Source organism: Callionymus lyra, chromosome 1 (assembly GCF_982586985.1).
Source record: "Callionymus lyra chromosome 1, fCalLyr1.hap1.1, whole genome shotgun sequence".
Taxonomy (NCBI): domain Eukaryota; kingdom Metazoa; phylum Chordata; class Actinopteri; order Syngnathiformes; family Callionymidae; genus Callionymus; species Callionymus lyra.
Window position 1 is genome coordinate 10,873,165 of NC_141818.1, and position 20,572 is coordinate 10,893,736.

The 20,572-nt window shown below is 40.6% G+C and overlaps 2 protein-coding genes across 5 annotated transcripts in view; both read right to left on the bottom strand.

Annotated features, from left to right (window-relative positions):
- Window positions 1–9,291, bottom strand: part of gas2l1 (growth arrest-specific 2 like 1) — a 29,065-nt gene extending 19,774 nt beyond the window's left edge. Inside the window, exon 1 of the mRNA XM_087792737.1 lies at window positions 8,232–9,291. Within this exon, the coding sequence (XP_087648863.1) occupies window positions 8,232–8,933 (702 nt within the window). The 5' untranslated portion in view covers window positions 8,934–9,291. The remainder of the gene's footprint in view (window positions 1–8,231) is intronic.
- A 3,943-nt stretch (window positions 9,292–13,234) lies between these two features.
- On the bottom strand, window positions 13,235–20,247 carry LOC148087925 (RNA-binding protein EWS-like). Of its 4 annotated transcripts, none has more exons than XM_087792779.1 (15): window positions 20,184–20,247; window positions 19,728–19,764; window positions 19,286–19,340; window positions 19,023–19,173; window positions 18,746–18,947; window positions 18,444–18,673; window positions 18,172–18,334; window positions 15,535–15,572; window positions 15,029–15,061; window positions 14,676–14,791; window positions 14,478–14,607; window positions 14,298–14,408; window positions 14,032–14,158; window positions 13,615–13,962; window positions 13,235–13,540 (listed from the first exon to the last, which is right to left on the bottom strand). In XM_087792779.1, exons 1-15 carry the CDS (start codon window positions 20,197–20,199, stop codon window positions 13,504–13,506), a joined length of 1,794 nt encoding a protein of 597 aa, XP_087648905.1. In that variant the 5' UTR covers window positions 20,200–20,247; the 3' UTR covers window positions 13,235–13,503. The 4 variants fall into 4 exon arrangements, with proteins under 4 accessions (XP_087648905.1, XP_087648884.1, XP_087648894.1 ...); XM_087792758.1 differs by having other exon boundaries at window positions 15,535–15,569; window positions 18,411–18,673; XM_087792768.1 differs by having other exon boundaries at window positions 14,316–14,408; window positions 18,411–18,673.
- Window positions 20,248–20,572: the final 325 nt, after the last annotated feature.

The following is a 20,572-nucleotide window of genomic DNA, read 5'->3' on the forward strand; positions in this document are numbered from 1 at the left end:
TTTGTTTTAAATACCATTTGAAATTAAATTTAAGACCATCTCGACAATCAACTAAAATTGTACCAATGAAAAAACAAAAGGACGGACAGGTTTTCATGTTGCCTTCATCATTGGACATTATTCATCATCAGCCTCGAGTAAACCCAGCAGTGAACCCACAATATGAAGGTTAGAGACTCGTGTTCTTCATTTGATTTGTTAACCAAATCTTTGTTGTTCCGATTTACATTTGCATTCGAGTGAGTTTCTTTAATTTATATATTTTTTTTTATTTGAAAACACAAATTTATTTTGAAGCGAAGAGGCTTTTATTTGACTTGTTCAATTCTAGTCCTGTATATCGATTTATTTTGCTAAATAAAACAATGTTAAATGAATTTAGTAAATTCTGATTGCAACAGCACCGCGATAATAAAGATAATCATGATACATTTGCTCACAATAACCGTGACATGATATTTTCATACAGTTACATCCCTAATATATAGAATATATAAAGTGCGTTTGATCCGGCTCAGCATAACATAGATAAGACTCGCCGTGGAGACCCTCCAATCTAATTAGGCAGCCGGCACAATTTAGATAAATGGAGATAAACATCCAGTTGAAACAATTATGCAAAGATCAGTCGGCATAATTAAATCCAGCGGCGGCGCCGATGTAGGGCGTACGCAACGCTGCAGCGGCGCGTTCCTCACGAACAAACTGTCCACTGCGACGCTCACGGGACCAAGCGTTTAAAACATCACAAACCTAATAGCAAGTAAACGTGATAAAAGGAGGGAGAAAGCGGCGAGTGGCGCTTCACTCCGTCAGCAAAGCGTGTGACCCAGTGCGAAGCTTGATGACCTACTTTTCCCCCTTTCCCTCTCTCTATATACCACTCGCTACTGTAGCTGCAACACTCACTCCAGTCAGGTTTATCAGAGTGTACAGTAAAGACACTCCAGGCACGCTCTCCTCCTTTTGTCTTCGCTCACAGCTCCTGAAAGTATCAGCGGCAGGTTAGTGGAGCAGAGCGTCGCCACACTTGCGATGGCGTCTGTCGTCGCTGTTGTCTTTCATTAGCTCTCCATCAACAGTCTATTCTCTCCGTCAACGGTCTATTCTCTCCGTCAGGACACATGCTTCAGCATCTCCTGCAGACAGAGGATGGGGGGGGGATGGGAACCGTCGCCTACACGAGGGCCTGCGTTGGCGAAGCCGTACGGCGACGCCTCGGGCGAGAAGAGACGTGAACCAGTTCGAGTGATTGACCAAGAAAAAGAGTGTCGTCCCGGCACAAAAAAAAAAAAACAGACACCGATGTCCGACCATGCAGCAAACGTCTGCACAAGCAAAGGACGTCAATTAACATGTCGACCGCGTCGTCGTCTTCATCGTCACAAGAGTCGCCGTGTCGGCCTCGGGTCCGACAGCAACCCAGAAATACTCTGAAAAGCCTCTTTGTTTGTTTACCTAAAGCTTTGTATGCGGAGACCCGGACCGACGAGACGTGATAATCCCCGCTGGTGGCCATACAACCGCGGAGACTCGTCTGATCTGCCGACCTTTACAATCCAATATTTTTAATCCATCGACCAATTACTGTCTGTGAACTCAGGCCTGGGGTCCAAATTAGGCCCGTCAAGTCATTTTTTGTGGCCTTAAAACTTAAAAAAGTAGATCGAAAACCAAGAACCGTTTTAATACCCAAGTCAACGCGAAATAAGTGGTAGTGAAAGAGTACACACTGATGTAGCTCACTTTCTTTTTTACTTTGACCTTTTGGAGAAGCTAAATGCTAAAGCTAACTAGCAATTTACCTCAAAAACAACATTGACAAAACTCAGACAAAGTGCATCTCTATAGAAACATGTTCATAGTCATTTATATATTTAATATTACGTTAGATCAATCAAATAAAAATGTGATTCTATTGGTTTATGATTTGTTAATTATTTTCTCTATTCATTCATATACCCCTGAAAATAAGTAAGTAAGTAAGTAAGTAATCTTTATTTATATAGCGCTTTTCCAGACCAGGGTCACAAAGCGCTTAAACAATCAAAACAATATTCAATAAAATATATACTATAGATCAACATAACACCGAGAACAACACAGGAGTTCCAGAAAATCAAGGAAAAGTCTGAACAAATAAAAACGTCTTAAGATGTTTCTTGAAAGAGTCAGTAGATCATCAAACTCAGAGGCAGAGGAAGATCGTCCAAAGTTTAGGAGCAACAGTCTGGAAGGATTTCGCTCCTCTGGTCCTGAAGCGTGTTCAGGAACCATCAGTAGATTCTGATCCACAGACCTCAGAGCCCGAGCTGGGGTGTAAGGCTGGATCAGATCACTGATGTAAGGAGGAGTCTGACCATTAATAGATCTGAAAGTAAGAACCAGAATTTTAAAGTTGATCCTGAAAGAAACTGGCAGCCAGTGAAGAGTTTTAAGGATCGGAGAAATGTGAGTTCTTCTACTTGAGCGGGTCAGAATTCTCTCTGGAGAGTTTTTGCATTAACTGCAGGTGAGACAGATCCTTCTTGTTTGACATCTTTTCACTTCTCACTCCGACCATCCTTTCAATAATATCCATAATAGATTAAGAAGTATTTAATCACTCATTCACTCTATCCATATATTCATCTATCCACTAATGGATCCATACTGTAGATCCCCCCCTTTTATCTTCCTGTCCAACTATGCAATCCATAAGTCTATCCATCTTTCCATAGGTCATCAAATAATCACTCCATCCATCTTTCCATGAGTCAACAAAACATCAATCTATCCATCCAGTCAGACATTTCTACCAAGACATCCATCCATCAATCTTTCCATCTATTCCAGCTATTCCGTTTATCCATCTGCCGGTGTATGGACAGATTTCTCCATCCTGAGGACGATGTTATGACGCTACAGTAAGATTCTGTCCATCCGTCAATCATCCTGTAAATCCTACGGTGCCGAGTCATCGATAATTACCAACAAACCATTGACTTTCATGAAGGTGAGTGACACGTCGACGTCAGGGCGTAGGGATGATGAACACTAAGCCCGTCTAACTTTCCCGCCTCCACAGATCTCCATGACCAACATCAACAGGGTTTACACTGATTAAAGAGCTGTAATCTCTTGTGAGGCAAACACGTCTGAACCGAGGGCTGGACGGACTTGACCGACACACAAGCAGCTCAACGACAGCGTCTTATATTAACAATACAACGTCAAACAGTCTTAACATTATGATCAAGAAAAGGCTGAACTCTAGTGCTAGTAACGCTTAGTAGCATTTTCAGATGTTGGTTCACTTTACTCAAAAGTACTCAAGTGGATATTGTCATTTTTATATCAAACAGATTCACTAGAAATGTACAGGGCTGTGCATACCTCTGCCAAGGTGCCAATTAAATAAAAAAAAAAACAGCATGAAATCTAAGTCATAAAACATGTGTTGGCTAAAATAGAAAGTAAAGAGTTTTCATGCCATGGAAGTTAACCACCGGTTCTAACCAATGCATCGCTAGTGACCGAATCTCTCAAATCATGTCTGATAAACACTTTTTGTCGACGTTCATTCGTTTTACTTTACCGATTGAATTGTTATTTTTTTGCTAGTGTTCAATGAAATGGTCACATGAGCAGCTCTGGTAAGAAGCCATACAAGTGAGAGGAGAAATCTTTAAAACCACCAACAGTAGAAGTTCTTGGTTTCTGAAGCGACACACGTTAGCGCATCTTCGACCGCCACCAAAAGTGGAAGCATGTTCCTCCAGTTCTCATTTGAACAAGTCAGTATTGCAACATTACACGCTTCAGGACCAGAAGAGAGAAATCCTTCTAGGCTGTTGCTCCTAAGCTTTGGAACGATCTTCATCTCCCTCTGTGTTTGATGATCTACTGACTCCTTCAAGAAACATCTTAAGACATTTTATTTGTTCAGGCTTTTCCTTGACTTTCTGGAACTCCTGTTGTGTTATCAGTTTTATCTTGACCTTTAAAGTATATACTTTATTGAATATTGTTTTGATTGTTTAAGCGCTTTGTGACCCCGGTCTGGAAAAGCGCTATATAAATAAAAATTACTTACTTACTTATGTTCTCGTAACTAGGGGGGGTCATACATCAGGACGTCTGGTGTGGGTGTCATGCTGGTTCAAGATTACAAAATCTAAGTCTAAAGATAAAGAATATCGATCAAAGAAAAATGATACAAAGATTAACATGGAATATCATCATATTTTCACTTCACTTCTGCCCCCAAACTCAGAATTAAACACTATAATAGCACGAGGAATGAATGAGCCCCTGAGTCTATTAGTGTTGCATCATGGGAGGAGCATTCATGCACTTCTCTGCTCACTGATGACAGTGTTCAGAGGATGACTGTCATCATCCTGTCATCATTATGACGACAGATATGAAGTAATTTTCTTCTGAGAATGCAAATGTTTGCAGGAACAGTTTCCCTTTAAATAAAGGAATCAGATCCAGTTCATAGAATCAAGTCAAATTCTTTTTATTGTCAAATATGCATGTAAAATGCATTAAATTGTGGTCCTCTCTGACCCATAATGCAAAACATGAATAGGGTTGACATTAAAAGACATTAAATAAGAAAAATAGATAACCAACAAAAATAAATAATGACCCACTCAGGAGCAACATTTGACCTTTCTAGCAAACCAGTGCACCGTGGCCAGTATGAAAGACTCGCTTCAGTGACTCCGTGCTCCCACTTTTGGTACAAACCAAATGTAACCAATCCTGGAAACTTTAAGAAATAAAAGTCCCAATCTTTTTAGTCACAACGTTTACATAAAAATAAACCAACGCCACTGACAGTAGAGCCTCCTCCTCTCCTCGACTGAGGTAAATACAACCCACAGCTGACGATCTGTTGCTGGGCATCACTGGAAGATGTGCCACAGACCTCCAGCCATCAAAACAAACTAACGCTGACATACGATACACGAGTCGTCGTCTCGGCTTCAAATCTGCAGCAGTCGAGTCATCGTCGTAGCTGACAGACGTCCCACATTCTCAGAAACATCCCGTCCGTCTGCTGAGTCATCCCCGCGTCTGTGTTGACACAGTTAATCCTCCTGACTCTCAACATCAGAGCTTCTTTTTTTTTTTCCCTCTCCTAACATGTTTGAGGACATTGTTCTCGTCATCCCTCTGAAAATATCAACTCCGCCCTTCAAGCACATGCTCCTGCCGCTCCGACCCGTCAGCTGATTAGTTCTAATGAGATCTTTGACTCTTGTGTCCGACAAAGGTCAAGCGTTTCGCTGGAGGTCGGCGACCAGAGGGATTCCATCAGAGCAGCGTGAGACGCTAGACACGCCTTCTTTATCAGATCGATACGAGCGTGTTTGAGACTAAATTAGTTGCTGAATAATAGTCTTGCATTCGTGGGCAATAAATATTTATCAAACATAGGGTTGTGAGAAATTTTGATACACTTATATATTGCAGTTTTTTTTTCTTCATGATACTGTATTGATATCCAACAGCTTAGTATCGATTTCCATTTTGTTTTAAATGACTTTAAGATGACATTTTATTTTTTAATCATTATTATTTTATGGTTGATATTTCGATCAAGTGTAGATAAAGCTTGAAAATATTTACTGCGTTTGTTCATTCGTTGTGTTCTAAACTAACAAATATATGTTGTTAAGGAACATTGAAATCTCGCAAGATCTCAGGGATGACTGAGTACGAGAGGATGCAGTCAACTCCAGCAGCTTTGGAAGCTGATGTTTGGACATATTTTGGTTTCAAAACAATTAAAAGCAGTTACAACTTCAACAAGAGTCATGTGGTCTCTAAATTCTGTAACACCAGAGTCAAGTACTCGACAATACTACACATATATCCTTGTTCCTACAGTATCACAATACATTGTAATATACCAGATTATTGCCACTACACAGCCGGAATCAAACACCTTTATTTTTTAGTATCTACGTCCAGCAAAAGATTATTATATATCACAGTTTTTTCCTTCTTCAAATCCAATTTCTACTTTAAATTTATATTCACCATTAGTTGTTTAGAAAACACAAAAGGAGTGTCGCAAATTAAGCGTTAAATTAAATCTTAATGACCATAAAGTACAAGATTCCCGTGAGGGTCATTCCACACGTAACACAACTGTTTTTTTCTGGCCGGGTTGTGTGTAATGCAAGATCACAGAACTCAAACTGAAGTCCTGTCAGCATTGTTGGGAGTGTAAACAGTGAATGAGGGTTTCTAATGAGGTGAAACTACAATCAAGCTAACGTACGCTCCGCTTAGCAATAACTAGTTAACTTTTGACATACTATACTTAAATATAGTACCCAGATATACTTTTATTGGGTACAAGTACACCGAGTATACTTATACTTAAGTGAATACTTGTGAAATGTACTTTAAGTACAGTATGATACATTTTTCTTTGGGATACTATTATTGTGTTTATGCAGAAGTAAACTGCGTGTAGTTTACGAGAAGTATATACCTAGTACTTTGGTACGATAGATAATAGTTTACATTGAGTATACTTTGAGTCAATAGTCAAGTTTACAGAAGTATACCTAGAGTGTTTAGCTAGTATACTGGCATACAGAGAATAGTATATTTTGAGTATACTTTCAGTAAACTTACTAACTATAGACTTGGAGTGTATACCTAGTACACTGGCAGTATAGAGATGAGTATTTTTGAAATTGTACTTAAATAAACTTTAAATGTTCCAATTTAGTTCAAAGAAGTATAAAATTACTTGGATATATTCTGTCAAATAAAGTATTGTATTTTTTGCAAAGTGATCTTCAATAACCTGAGTTACATTAACTCACGTTAGTTTGCGTCAGTTTAACAAGTCGGGGAATTTTTATTAAGGCAGTACAAAAGTACACAAACTTTGTCCGACTCTACTTGCTTCACCCATAGATAACGTGTGTTTTTCTTTGCATACTTTGACGAGTTGATTGAGACGTGACTTCCTGACGCCACCTGAACTCTGGTCAAAGATCATACGTCACACTTTAGTCATGAGCTGTTGCGTCCTCTTGGATCAGAACAAGAGCCTGAGTGACTCAAAACACCCGCCATAGAGACGAGCCCACCTGTGTACAGACCAGGCTCACTGGGTAAAACCCTCTTTATACTCTCTTATCGCCTCTTAAGGTCACGTCTTGTCTTGTGTCCTCGCATCAGAGCACAACACTGAACTGGTTTCTTATCAGGAGAAGCACATTTTCAATCACACCGAGACTACGATCACATGACACAAACAGATTTTTGAGTGTCAACTGGAGACTCAAAACACATTTTTCCCAGCCTGGAGCAGCTTTCAGCTAAAAGGTCATGTTGACATTTCAATCACTGGCTTCACCTTTGACCCCTCAGATGTCACCTGTGTGGGCAAAAAAACCCGAGCACGCCTGCCTCCTCGCCCTGACCTACAGTTATGGAGGAATGTGGCAGGAGTGTCTGAAGCAGGTTTTGGGAAGAAAGAACCTGCGCTGACAGGATAGTGAGAGTTTCAGAAGAGGGTGGAACATGGAGGTTCTCCTGCTCCGGTCCAGACCGAACACTCTCATTCACCAGGTGTTTGGACCTCCATAGAACTCAATGGAGGTCAAAGTCTGATTAGAATAGTTTTACTTTCGATTGTTCTACAAAATATTCTTCATGCATTTAGGCATATTTTTTTCAACTTTCTAACATATAAATGTGTACCTGTGATAGTAGGATATTTACCCAGGTGAAAATATATATTTTTAACAAAGATATAAAAACATTATTTAACCTCCTGCTCTTTGAATTTGAATTTTCAACGTTTTTTTCATCAGATTTTATAAATAACAATTAAAAAAAAGGAAATATCTTACAATTTTCTTCATACATTTGATCATTTTTGTATTATATTTAATTTTCAAATTCAACGTTGCGCATTTTCATTAATATCATGATTTCATTCTTTTACATTTATAAATAAAATTAATAATAGACAAACACCAAATTAATCGAGTTGAAATGAATAATTTCCAAATTTTTTTTAAATTTTGTTTTGTGACAATTTTCTACAAAATTCCAAATATTAACACATATTGGGTTTAATTATACTTTTCATATTTATTAATAATAATACTGTATGCCTCAATTAAAATGTTCTTATAAAGCGTTAGACTTGAACAACCGTTGCTGGTGCGACTTCTATGGACAAATGTTTTGGGGTCTTAACTCACCAACTCATCCAAGTTCCTCATGTCACACAGGACCCTCTTCTGGGGCCACACGAAAGGCTCCGGTTCGGGTTCCTCCTCCACACTGGGTCTGCTCTCCTTGCGACTGAAGCACCTGCTGGGTGGACTCATCTGGGGCTCCTCGGGCTCCACGGCATCCACCCGCAGACTGCCCTGGTCCCTGATCTCCTCCTCGATCTCCTCCTCCAGCTGGATCAACATGGGGGCCAGCATGCCGAACTTGGACCCCCGGCGGGCCACCTCCAGGAGGCACAGCACCAGGTTCTTCTCGTTGCATCTCTCCACCAGGTCGTTGGTCTCGAACATCAGCACGTCCTTGATCCACAGCTCCTGCCTGCACCAGCTGATGAAGTTGGACACGTTATCCCGGGCCAGGAACGACCCCGGGGTCACATTCCGGGACTGGAAGACCACATCCTTGGCGGGCAGCTTCATGGACTTGGCAGCCTCCGGGTACTCCAGCAGGAAGTCCTGGGCGGCTCTGTTGACGTTGTTGGCGTGTCGACAGAGCGCGGTGCCGGTCTCCAGCCCGTCCATGAAGGTGTCCGTGCTCACGTCCAGCTCGTACAGGGTCCTGAGCCACTCGGCCAGGTCCTCCTTCATGGCGTACAAGTACTCCTCGCTGGACCTGAAGGGCCTGATACTCTTGGAGGCGGCGGACTGGATGTTGCTCTGATCAGCCATTATTATGGTCGTGGGGTGGTCGTGGTTTAAAAAAAAAAAGTCTTACTTGAGGATCCCGGGTCGATCCGAACCCGCAGAACGTGGCGCAGCAGCAGCAGCAGCAGCAGCAGCCATGGTGCCGGGCTGCAGGAGCGGCGTCGTCACCCCGCCAGGCTGGCGTCTCGATGCTGGCGCATGGATGCGGAGGCTTCCCTTCAGCATGCTAGCGAGGCGAGCCGAGGAAAAAAAACACGCCCGTCCGTCCGGGGGGAGTCCAGCTGCGGGGACTCCATTCATCCACGTGTCATGACGGGCTCTCGCTCCTCCAGGATGAGCCGAGGAGCAGTGAGGAGGGAGCCGCGGCTGCTGACGGTAAATAGGCTCAGCCCCTGTTGCGCCGCCTCCTCCTCCTCCTCCTCCTCCACCTCCTCCTCTTCCACCTCCTCCTGCTGCTGAATATGTTGACCTGCTGGAGCTTAAAGCGCCGGAGCGACGCGCTGCCACATCCCATTATGAGGGATCAACTCCGGGCAGAGGAGGCGAACTTAACCCCCTGTTAGCCACAACTTTAGCTCTATGTAGGTGAGCATATAACTGACCTCTTGACAGGTGTCCAGACTTGACCTCTGGTTATTGGGTGTCGAACACCTGTAGGTAAATGTTTAAAAAAAAAAAGCAAAAGGAATTAAAAAAGTAATATTTGATATCAATGTTGAGATAATGAAAAAAAAACACCCAAGTTCATATTTCAAGATGGCGGCCAGACTTTTAGCCGACTCATCTATAAAGTTATATAATCAGATTTAAGTTATTTTTTAAGAACGAAAAAAATGTGTACCTGTGATATTAGGATATTTTCCCCAAGTTAAAATATGTATTTTTAACAAAGATATAAAAACATTATTTAACTTCCTGCTCTTTCGAATATTCAACGTTTTTTTAATCATATTTTATAAATAATAATAAAAAAAGGAAATAGATTACAATTTTAATACATTTTCTTAATACGTTTGATCATTTTTGTGTAATATTTAATTATCAAATGCAACGTTGTGCATTTTCATTAATATCATGACTTCATTCCTTTACATTAATAAAGAAAATTAATAATAGACAATCACCAAATTAATCGAGTTGAAATTAATAATTTCCAACATGTTTCAATTTTCTACAAAATTCCAAATATTAACACATATATTGTGTGTAATTATACTTTCCATATTTATTAATAATAATACTGTATGTATCATTTAAAACGTTCTTATAAAGCGTTAGACTTGAACATCCGTTGCTGGTCCCACTTTATGGATGAATGTTTGATAAAAACAAGTTCATATTTCAAGATGGCGGACAGACTTTAAGCCGACTCATCTACAAAGTTATATAATCAGATTAAAGTTATTTTTTTAAGAACGAAAAAGTCAAACGTTTGCCTCTCGAGCAACTAATGTAAGTAAGTAAGTCATTTTTATTTGTATAGCGCTTTTCCAGACCAGGGTCACAAAGCGCTTAAACAATCAAAACACTATTCAATAAAGTATATACTTTAAAGGTCAAGATAAAACTGATAACACAACAGGAGTTCCAGAAAATCAAGGCTTTGTGAGAAAGTATTCCTCTTCAAAATGCATCAAGTTCCAATGTGACAATATTTTGAACTTAATACTATAAAGTTCTCCCTCGTCTGAAATCCCGGTGAATGAGAGGTTACGAGAGCGAAGTCCATTATGATGTAATAATGGCTTCACTCCTCCAGTCAGCTGTAATCACACCCTGCTTGGTTTATGCAACGCCCACCCTTGGAGGTGGAGACTTCTGGGTTTTGATGACACACGGTGACAAACCTCGATGCCTGACCAATCACAGCAGAGTGGGTGTGGTTACGGTAAACAAGATTTCATCTCCAGAAAAACAAAGTTGTTTCGGTGGGCGGGGCTTAGGCCTATTTTCTAATGTAAATATTTCAATGAAAAGAGAGTTTTTCCACATACTAATGAGTACAATAGAGTCCAACATCTATTGAAGACACAATTAAATAAACACATTACTACTTTCATAAACTGAACGTTTGCTTGGGTGTTATTGTCAGGTGCTGATGGTTGAGTCGTCCAGTTCCAGTCGATTTATATCATTAGTGTTGTTAACTATTGTTTGTTGTTCACTCATTGGTTTTTAGACGGTAAAAAAACCCTGATATATTTATTATCATAATGTATTATGTAATATTTATCCTGTATTTAACCAATAAGAAATATTAACATCATATACATTTAAATGTATATGATGTTAATATTCCTAGCAAAGGAATAAGTTAGTTGTTATTAACTCGGAAAAAAGAGAAACGTTAAAACTACATTTAATTGTATTTTATATACAATTAATTATTTGTAAAATTTATAGAGTTAAATGTAAATTCTGGGGTTCTGACATAAATACATCACATTATTTTTAGATTCCACTAAACAGTTGACTGATAGTACACACAAGGAAAATCTTATTTCAAGACCAGAGGTCACTTATCTTACTTAACTTAAGATCAATTCACTTATGTTGAGAATGTCTTGGCAGAAATAGGTCTTTATATTACAAACTCATATTTTGTTTTGTAAATTACAGTCTAGAAACCTAAAGGGATTAATTGTGCAACATAAGACTTTTAAAATATTGTAAATTTATCAGAATTCTGCAGCTTTTATTAAGAACATAACAAATATATGTATATTCATTAAACTGTAGATTACTCAAAACTTGATCATACAAGTCATATTTCCCCCATTTTTGTCTGCTCCGACACATAATGAAGTCTTTGTGACGCCCACGAGAAGGTCACATGACTCAGGCTGAAGGTCAGATCTTCTCCCCAACTAATGATTAAGACGTTCAATACAGTCCGTCGATCATTTTTTTAATCTGGAGAGTCGGTCACACCTGTGCCGTGTTGGAGCCAGATTAAAAAAACAGAGACAATGATTGGGCCACGATGGACTGATCACATGACAGCAGTTGTCACACGCGCTGCTCAAACACGAGTATTGGACGAGAAATTCTTTCAAGCTTGAGAGGCTCAAAAATGTGACACTGAACAAACTCGGCTCCTGTTTTGGTAAAACATAGCTGCTGGACACGAGGATCTGTTGACGACCACTTGATCTGGTCTGCTTGAAAACGAAAAAATAGGACATTAATTTGTTTCTTGACTTCTCAAATCTTTTCAAATCTGTTTGAATCACAGCGGTCGCTGCCAGGGAGGAGGGCTTGTTTTCATTTAAAAAGAGGGATGTGTCGGCTCAAGACCCAGAGAAAGAAAGAATGAGAGGAGGGAGGGGTGAGTACGAGGGGAGAAAAAAAAAAAAAGACGGTGGGGGTGGATGAGATCATTTTGTGGGCTTGGATGAATCAGCGTCTCTGTCAGTACAGACCAGGAGAGTTCATCTGGTTGTTCATAGACTGGGGACTTTCGGGGAGAACTTCATCTGAAGCTATCTGACTTGACTAAACAAGAGAACGCCTCAGAAACAGGAGGTCCTCTGCTGGTGTGACCATCATAACAGGCCGTGGATCAACATGTGTTTGATAACGGTTGGGAGAATCTGGTGCACACAGGTTCTAATATTTAGCTTGTAACAAGAGCAGCTGAGAAGATAAAACTAACCTCGGTTTTTATGCAACCTTGTGCACGTGACACATTTTATTTGACGGTTTGCAGCATTTTTATAGCTCAATAATGCGTCATCGAAACACCACAAGTGCAGCTAAAACCTTCAGATTAAAAATAACAGCCATTTGAAGCATTAAAATAAACATTCACAGGCTCGACTGAAGCTCTGGATAGAATCTCAGACTGGACGGTGAAGATTTTTATGTTTTAAACAAGTTAACTTGAGTCACGTTTCATCTTCCTGTCAAGTACAACCTTGAACTGAACAGAAAATAAATCACAAATCTGTAAAAATGGGACTTTAGGAGCAAAGACCACAAGTTTATTTGATCACAACCGTCTTAATATATCGATACTAGTCATGAACAGTTTAGAATTACCCGTGGCTTCAGGACAGCAGTGATTAGTCATATGACATCATTCCATCACAGCCAGTCTAGAGCAGGAAGTATAGCAGCATCAACATAAACAGTTTATCTACTTACCAGTGCTCTGGTTCTGAACCAACATCACCTTTGGCCACTGAAACCTTCAATTCCGTCTAAAGATCGTGACCAAGACACTAAAAAGCTCCTTTAGCCTAAATGCAAAGATTGATTCTGGATTAACTCGGAGAGAAAACATTAAAGAAAACCAGTGTTCAAACAAATAAATCAGGCAGCAGTGAAAACATTGGTAAAAGTTTATTTCCCCGGTTATACAAGGTTTTACGGGAACATAAAAGCAAATGAGTCAACAAAAGATAAAAATTAAAAAACTAGAACACATTTAAAAAAAAAAAGAAAAAAAGAAATAACATGCACAACATGAGCTGAAGCAAAATCACGGTCAACTAAAAGACACTGGAAACATGACTGTAACTGCCCGGGACGGCAGACGACCAAGTATGGAATCATATATTAAAATTCCTCATCTTAAAAGTCTACAGGAAGTTTAGTATGGTCGCTCTCTGCGCTCCTGGCGGTGATCCCTGGAAGTGACAACAGGGACAGGTAAGTAAAGCAGTTCCACCTCAACACTGAACGACCAGTGAGGCGTTCTTACCTCATGTCCATCTTGCCTCCAGGTGGGCCCATTCCTCTTCCCCCTCTGCCACCCATTCGGTCCATGGGGGGCCCTCCGCGACCGGCCCCTCGGAATCCACCCCTGTCCATCGCACCTCGGCCTCGGAAACCCCCGCGGTCGCCTCCCCAGCCGCCGCGGAAACCTCCCGGACCCCCGGCGCCTCCGGGTCCGCCGCGGTCCATCCCTCTGCCTCCGCGCATCCCCATGCCACCTCTACCACGATCCCCGCCCGGAGGGAAAGGAGGTCCGCCGCCCATACCTTCGGGTTTTGGGGCCTTGCACTGATTGCACTCCATCCTCCAGGCAAAGTTCTGGTTGCCGCAGCCCCTGAGAGAGAAAATACATCAATACATCGGTTGAGGTGAAGAAGTGATGAACAAAAGAACACAAACGCACGGGTTAGGACACTCCCAGTCGCCGGCTCTCTGCTGCATGTTGCCTCCAGTCGGTCCACCTCTGCCCATTCCACGGGGGCCACCGCGAGGCATGAACCCACCGCGCTCTCCGCCACGGCCCATCATACCTGAGAGAGATATATGTTCAGGTAAAACAAACCAATGGCACGTTAAAATGTCAACTACATAAGTGGTTCTCTGCAGTGGTAACTGTTTGGTAGCTTCAAATGTTTGTAGCAAATGAAAGAACACCATCAAGACAGTCACCTCCGCGGCCCATCATACCATCTCGCATTGGCATGCCACCTCTCATTCCACCCATCATGGGCTTACGGCGAGCCATGGACACCTTCAGCCTGCTGCTCTGGAACTCCTTTCCTGTGATTCAAACTTTAAAGTAAGAAACCAGAGAGAGAGAGGGGACGTTGCAATCATCTTGGAAAATACCATTAAAATGCTCCACAGCCGCCTTGGCACAGACGGGCTCCTCGTAGGACAGAGTTGCGTCTCCCTTTGGCTTCGCTGTGTCCTTGTCCGTGTAGATGTTGATGGCTGGCTGGCCAAGCCTGCGGTTCATCTTGAGAGAAAAATGAAAACACGTGAGCAGATGCCGGGCAAAAACATTCACGGAAAAAAACATCTTACCCTGATCGGCCCGACGTGTTTGAAGAATTCCGCCATCTCGTCGATGTTGGCCTTCTCAGTCAAGCCGGTGATGTAGATGGTGCTGTTCTCAGAGTCGTCCTGCTCCTCGGGGCGACCTGGAGAAGACATGCAAAGAGTGCCGTGAGCAGGAGACCAGAAGTCTCATCTTGATGATCATGACTTCCTCTAATGAAGAGGTTTGGAACTCCAAACTGTTTACCATAAACATCCTTTAGAGGAAGTATGACAGTTTTTTCATTTCCTTCAAAATCAATCTTAACCTTGAACTAAAAATACTTTCAAACCAACCACATACAGAGTCACACAGGAGTCAAACACACAAAAGCACTCACCCATTTCACGATCTCCGTTGTCGCTCATCGGTCCTACAGGTTAATGGGGGAAAGGAGGGAACAAAAAAGAGAAATCAATAAAGATGGAAACTCCACTAGTGCGTACATCTGAGGATAGATAACCCCTAACACACTCAGTCTATGATCATTATCATGTTAAGAACCACGATTACCCAGTGATACTTGGAGTGAACTATCAACCTCAGACCTCATGTTAAAATACTTTCAACAGGAACCCACATATACACCTTATGAATGTTCAAGTAAAAAACACACTCGAGTGGTAAATTGGGATAATGTTGGATTAACCCATCGAAAAAACTCAGACCAGAGAAGACCAGAGAGTGTACAACACCACACTTATTTCTCTTCTTGAACATTAATATTTCCCAATACTTCTGATGGTTTTAAGTCAATTGTATTTAAAGAAAAAATAACACTTTGAGCAAGAATGACTTTCAAATTCAGAGTTTAAGGACTAACCAGTGTAATACACGTTAACTTACCACCAGGCTTATTGAAGCCACCTCTGTCTCCAGCGCTGCTATGGGGAATAAACGAAGATATGAAGGCGACTTCCCTTTTACAGCCACTTCCATGGCTCGAGCTCAGTGGCTTGATTGAGGGATTAATAAAAACATCCAGAACCATCCTGACAACTATAAACTCATTACATTGTATTCAAACAGTCTAGTTAAGGGGGAAGATCTTAAATTACCAGTACGTTCTTTAGCATCTCAGGACTTCAGTGAGTTTTGAATGATCAGAAACATTTGTGAAAGAAATTTGAAATAACAAACTGTAGGATAACCCGAACAAATCTAACAGTTTCGATTATTTTGATGGCAATGTACGGTCCCAACGGGAGTTTACATTTTAGCTTTGCTTCAAGTCAAATATGAAAAAAAAAAAAAAAATACCATGCACGAGAGATATTTAAACTTCAGTGAACCAGACATGATGGAAACAAAATTACATAGTTGAAAACAATTGTACACAATTTTGACCAGCAAAGGAAGGATTTTAAAGGTGCAGCCAGTGTTTCGTTGTCTTTTGAAACTGTCAAAAAATAAAAAATGAGTTTGAATAAAAAAAACTTTAATTGTACCAATGGAACATTATCTAGTTGTAATTTAGTGAATTAAGAAACCATGTAAAACGTACGTCTGTTTGGGGAGGCATCGAGACACATTTAAGTGACAAGTAAGCAGACATTCAGTCTGGGCTGCTAAAGGGAAAACTAAAAAAAAAAAAGAGACGGAATTGTCTGCAGTTCAGAACAACCAAATGTTTAGAAAAAAAATAAAAAAATATGGGGAGAATTTTAAAGTGGAAGATTGGAGACTGTGCAAGTCAGGAAATGATAACAGGCCACTGGATTTTTTACACACTGCACCTTTAAAATATTTTGATACAATGCATGAACTGTATTGAAATACACCACCATCTTGTGTTCTCCAAAAAAAAAATAAAAAAAAATAAAGGAGAGCCCAGAATCTTTGAATACGCTTCTTCCTGCTGCTTAAGCGGCCGATTCCATACCGAGTATAGACACTTTTTAGAGAATAGATGGTTTTAAATGGCTCTCACTGTAACCTGTACGGTATAAATGTGACAAAGAATGTTAAAGAATGTTCAAATGAATATTTACACACAGTTATATTTCAAACCACAAAAACATTTCAAAATTAAATGGAACCCTCCCGCCCCACACAGTACTCCTAGGCAAACTTAAATATAATTTAAATTGTGTATTGTATTGTTAGATAAACTAATTACAAGCGGCTAATAAATGACTACATAACTGTGTGAAAAGTGCACGGTTACCTGAACAATCAGAGAATCAAGTTTTAAATGTTCTAAAATGTGTGAGCAACTCTTGCCCCAGCAAGCAAGGGCTCAAAGTCAGAAATCGAGCGCAACAAATCCGACATGGTTCATCTTTTATCAAAAGTCGTGGGAGCAGATAATGTGCTTTGTTTCTAAATGTTATTTTCCTTCATAGAAAGACCATTACCATGGATTGAAAAAAAACAAAAACAAAAACTTCACGTTTCACCACTGGAGCCCATCTGACCAATTACTTAAATTGTGTTTAATTTAGTGATAAAAATTCTGTAGTGGAGCAAACACACTTTAAGACCATTTAATGTATGTGAAACCAGGTAACAATTAGTTTTGCCACAAGGAGCATTTTAGTCCATATTGTACCTCAGACCAAATATTATTAGCATTTCCTCAAAATGTTTATTGGTCAAAAAAAATGACCCAAATGTCACGCGCACAGAGACTCCCACTGTCAAAAAAACCTGGACATGTTTTCAAAATGTTCTATAAAAACTGATTGTTTTTCAAAAGCTGATTGCTTAATTTTACAAGAGTCAAAAAAGAACCCTTAGGCAAAAGTAAAAACTCATACACAAGCACATCTGTGGAACCATCTCTCCATTGAACTGTAACAGTATGTTCATTATATTATATAATTATTGTTGCCATTAAAACTTTAGTTGAAACAAAAGCAGACCGACCCATTTTGTGACGTATTTTGTAAAGTCACGTGAAGTGTTGTTCAGATAAAGTTGACACATTTTGAACCAAGGAACGACTAATTACAATAAACCAGTAGTAAAATCAAGGGAATGCCTTGAGTCACAACAGATTTTGTAGAATCACCTTGAGGCATGTATGTTATAAAAAGCTTTGAAATAATTTTACGCGTTCATCGTTGATCTGATCATACAACAGATCTTGCGAGTAGAATACAGATGGTGATAGTTACCACTAAAAACCCCAGGGGCCCCATGTAAATGTGTGCATCTGATTCTTAAATATAATTTTAATATTGTTTTGAATTAGATAATTGCTTGACATAACCCACATAAAGGCTGATAAACCCACATACATTCACAGTTCAAACAAGTCATAACCTTCTTACCGTAGGCTGATTCAGTGGCAGAAGAGGGGAAAATTGTGCACATTTAGATTTTCATGCTTCTATAAAACCAGTAGACACTGATCAGAAACAAAAGTGTTTCAAAGAAAAATTAAGCAAAAATGCATTAGTTTCCCCAAAAATGCACTGAATTGCCACCGCACCTGTAGAAAGAAAAGTCAAAATATAATAAAGAAGGACAAACACTTACCCCATGCCACCACGGCCCATGCCTCCACGCCCACGGTGCATCATGCCACCCCTCTCAAAACCATCTCTGCTTGGGCCACGGCCCTCACCACCACCTTGGTACCTTGAGGACTCAGAGCCAGAGTAACTAGACCCACCGCCCTGGCCATCTTGCCTGTAACTACCTACAAAAGGATGAAACAAAATATGTTAACAGTGAGAGGTGGCCGTATACATCACAGAACCAACTGTGAGACATACTGTAATGACTGGATTGGTAACTTGGTGGTCCACCTTGTTGACCATACTGGCTAGCAGGAGGCTGTCCATAGGAGCCAGAAGATGGTGGTGGATAAGCAGGGGGAGCCTGTGACTGTTGCTGGCTCGGCTGCTGATAACCTCCTTGCTGGGTGCCATAGCTGGACTGCTGTGACTGATAGCCCGGTGTCTGCTGCTGCCCGTACCCCGCTGGCTGTGAGTAACTACTTTGGTTGTAATTTGCTGGTTGACTACTGGAGTTGTAACTGAGGGGGGAAAAGATTAAATCAAATTAAAATGTAATCAAAATAAATGTGCTGAAGCCAAGAACTACCTACCTCTGAGGAGTAGTGGGAGCAGGCTGCTGTCCATACCCAGGGTACGCAGACTGTGCCGTGTATCCCGGTTGAGAACCATAAGACTGAGCAGCAGCTGGTGCAGCTGCAGCAGCAGCAGGAGCACTATCATAGCCACCCGCTCCGTAGGCCTGAGCCGACTGCGTGTAGCCATGAGTCGAGGACTGGGCAGCTGAATATCCACCTGGGAAAATAGCGAGTCCCACAATTTACTTTAAAAACTATTATATATTGTACAATTCTTGCTCTGATTTCACACCTTGAGCTGGTTGTCCATATGAAGATCCATATTGCTGTGGTGGCTGCTGGGGCTGAGTGTAGCCTCCAGTTGCAGGGGTAGTCTGGGAGTAGCTGTTGTCAGCTGCTGCAGGTTGTGCGTATGAACCATAATTTGGCTGACCATATGAAGGCTGTTGGGTGAAACAAATAATACATAAGGTAAAGATTACATCACAGGGTTTCTGAGACGCAACATTTACATCTTCAGCAAGTCAATCAAGAGGTGTTGATTTAAAATCTTACCTGGGTCTGAGACTGCCCATAAGTTTGGGATGGTTGAGCAGCATACGATCCATACCTGTATAAACACATGAACTGTTAATGATCTCATGCAAACAATGAGTTTAGCCAATTGTCTAATCTATAGTGAAGGAATACTGTTGACGGACTAGTTTTAGTTCTAAGATATATATATATTTTTTAGTTATAGCAGATGCATAACCAACGTCAATGTCAGACTTGCATGCAACTTAAATTCAATCAACGTTTGTATTTTAAGGACTGTTTTGTAAAGTATCCTCAGAGAAACCACATGGGATCAGGGGACACCATCTCCAAACAGTGAAGATTATAACCCAGAGTCGCCTCAAGCTGTAATCGAATCCGCGACCTAGTTTCTGAGACGTTGTGACTAGCTTAAACATAAAGTAAAATGTTTGGCCGAAAGTACATTTGCAATACTCACCCTTGTTGGGAGCTGGACTGGGTGTAGGAACTGTAATCTGTGGAACGAAATGCAACAGACAATATTAGTATCAAGAGCAGCGTCATTTTCGCGGGAGGGGATGCTAGTTGCTAATGCTAACGTAGCCACACCGAGCGGCTCACCACCTCAACTACACCAAACATGTTAATTTAACAATGAATAGATAGACGTAACGATTAAAAAACACATTTTCTAAACAATTACTTTAAATATGTGGTAAATGTGTATATTTTTTCGAGGCGTCTCAGGCCGCGTCGACGTTAGGCTTTTCGGCCTATTGCTGACAAAAGCGTACTGGGTATATTTTCAATTAAATTGCGACAAATGGAAACTGTAACGAATGTTTAAGCTTTGTCATGCTTTTTTCAGCGAGTGAAAAACATGTAACGTTTGTCAATTTCTAATTATCGTCGAATTTCATAACATAGGACTCACCCGGTGCAGACGCCATTATGCCGTGTCTTCTCAGCTAGACGAATGGAACCGAGTGTGTGTTGCCGAGATACGCGTTCGTCAGACGACTTCAAATATCGCGAGATTTACGCCCTGTTGGAACGAGGAAGTGATTTAAAGTTTAAAAATATGGTTTTGTAACGTTTACATGAAAAACACATTCTGCAAAATAATGTACATCAATTAAAGTATAAAATTAAACAACTATATAATAGTTATAATAAGGTCTTTATTTAATTAAAAGTTACACGCTTGAGGGCCTGGAATGTATATTTAAGGAAGGAAAGACAAATCAAAAATAATCTTAAACGTTGTTTTCTGATATATTTTATACTGGTCTGGAAAAGTGCTATAAATAAAAAATACTTACT

Coding starts and splice junctions, on each gene's coding strand:
- LOC148087925 (XM_087792749.1), bottom strand. Junction 14,792..15,028: donor CAACGGAGATCGTGAAATGG/GTGAGTGCTTTT, acceptor TGTCTTCTCCAG/GTCGCCCCGAGGAGCAGGAC. Junction 13,963..14,031: donor GACTGGGAGTGTCCTAACCC/GTGCGTTTGTGT, acceptor TTTCTCTCTCAG/GGGCTGCGGCAACCAGAACT.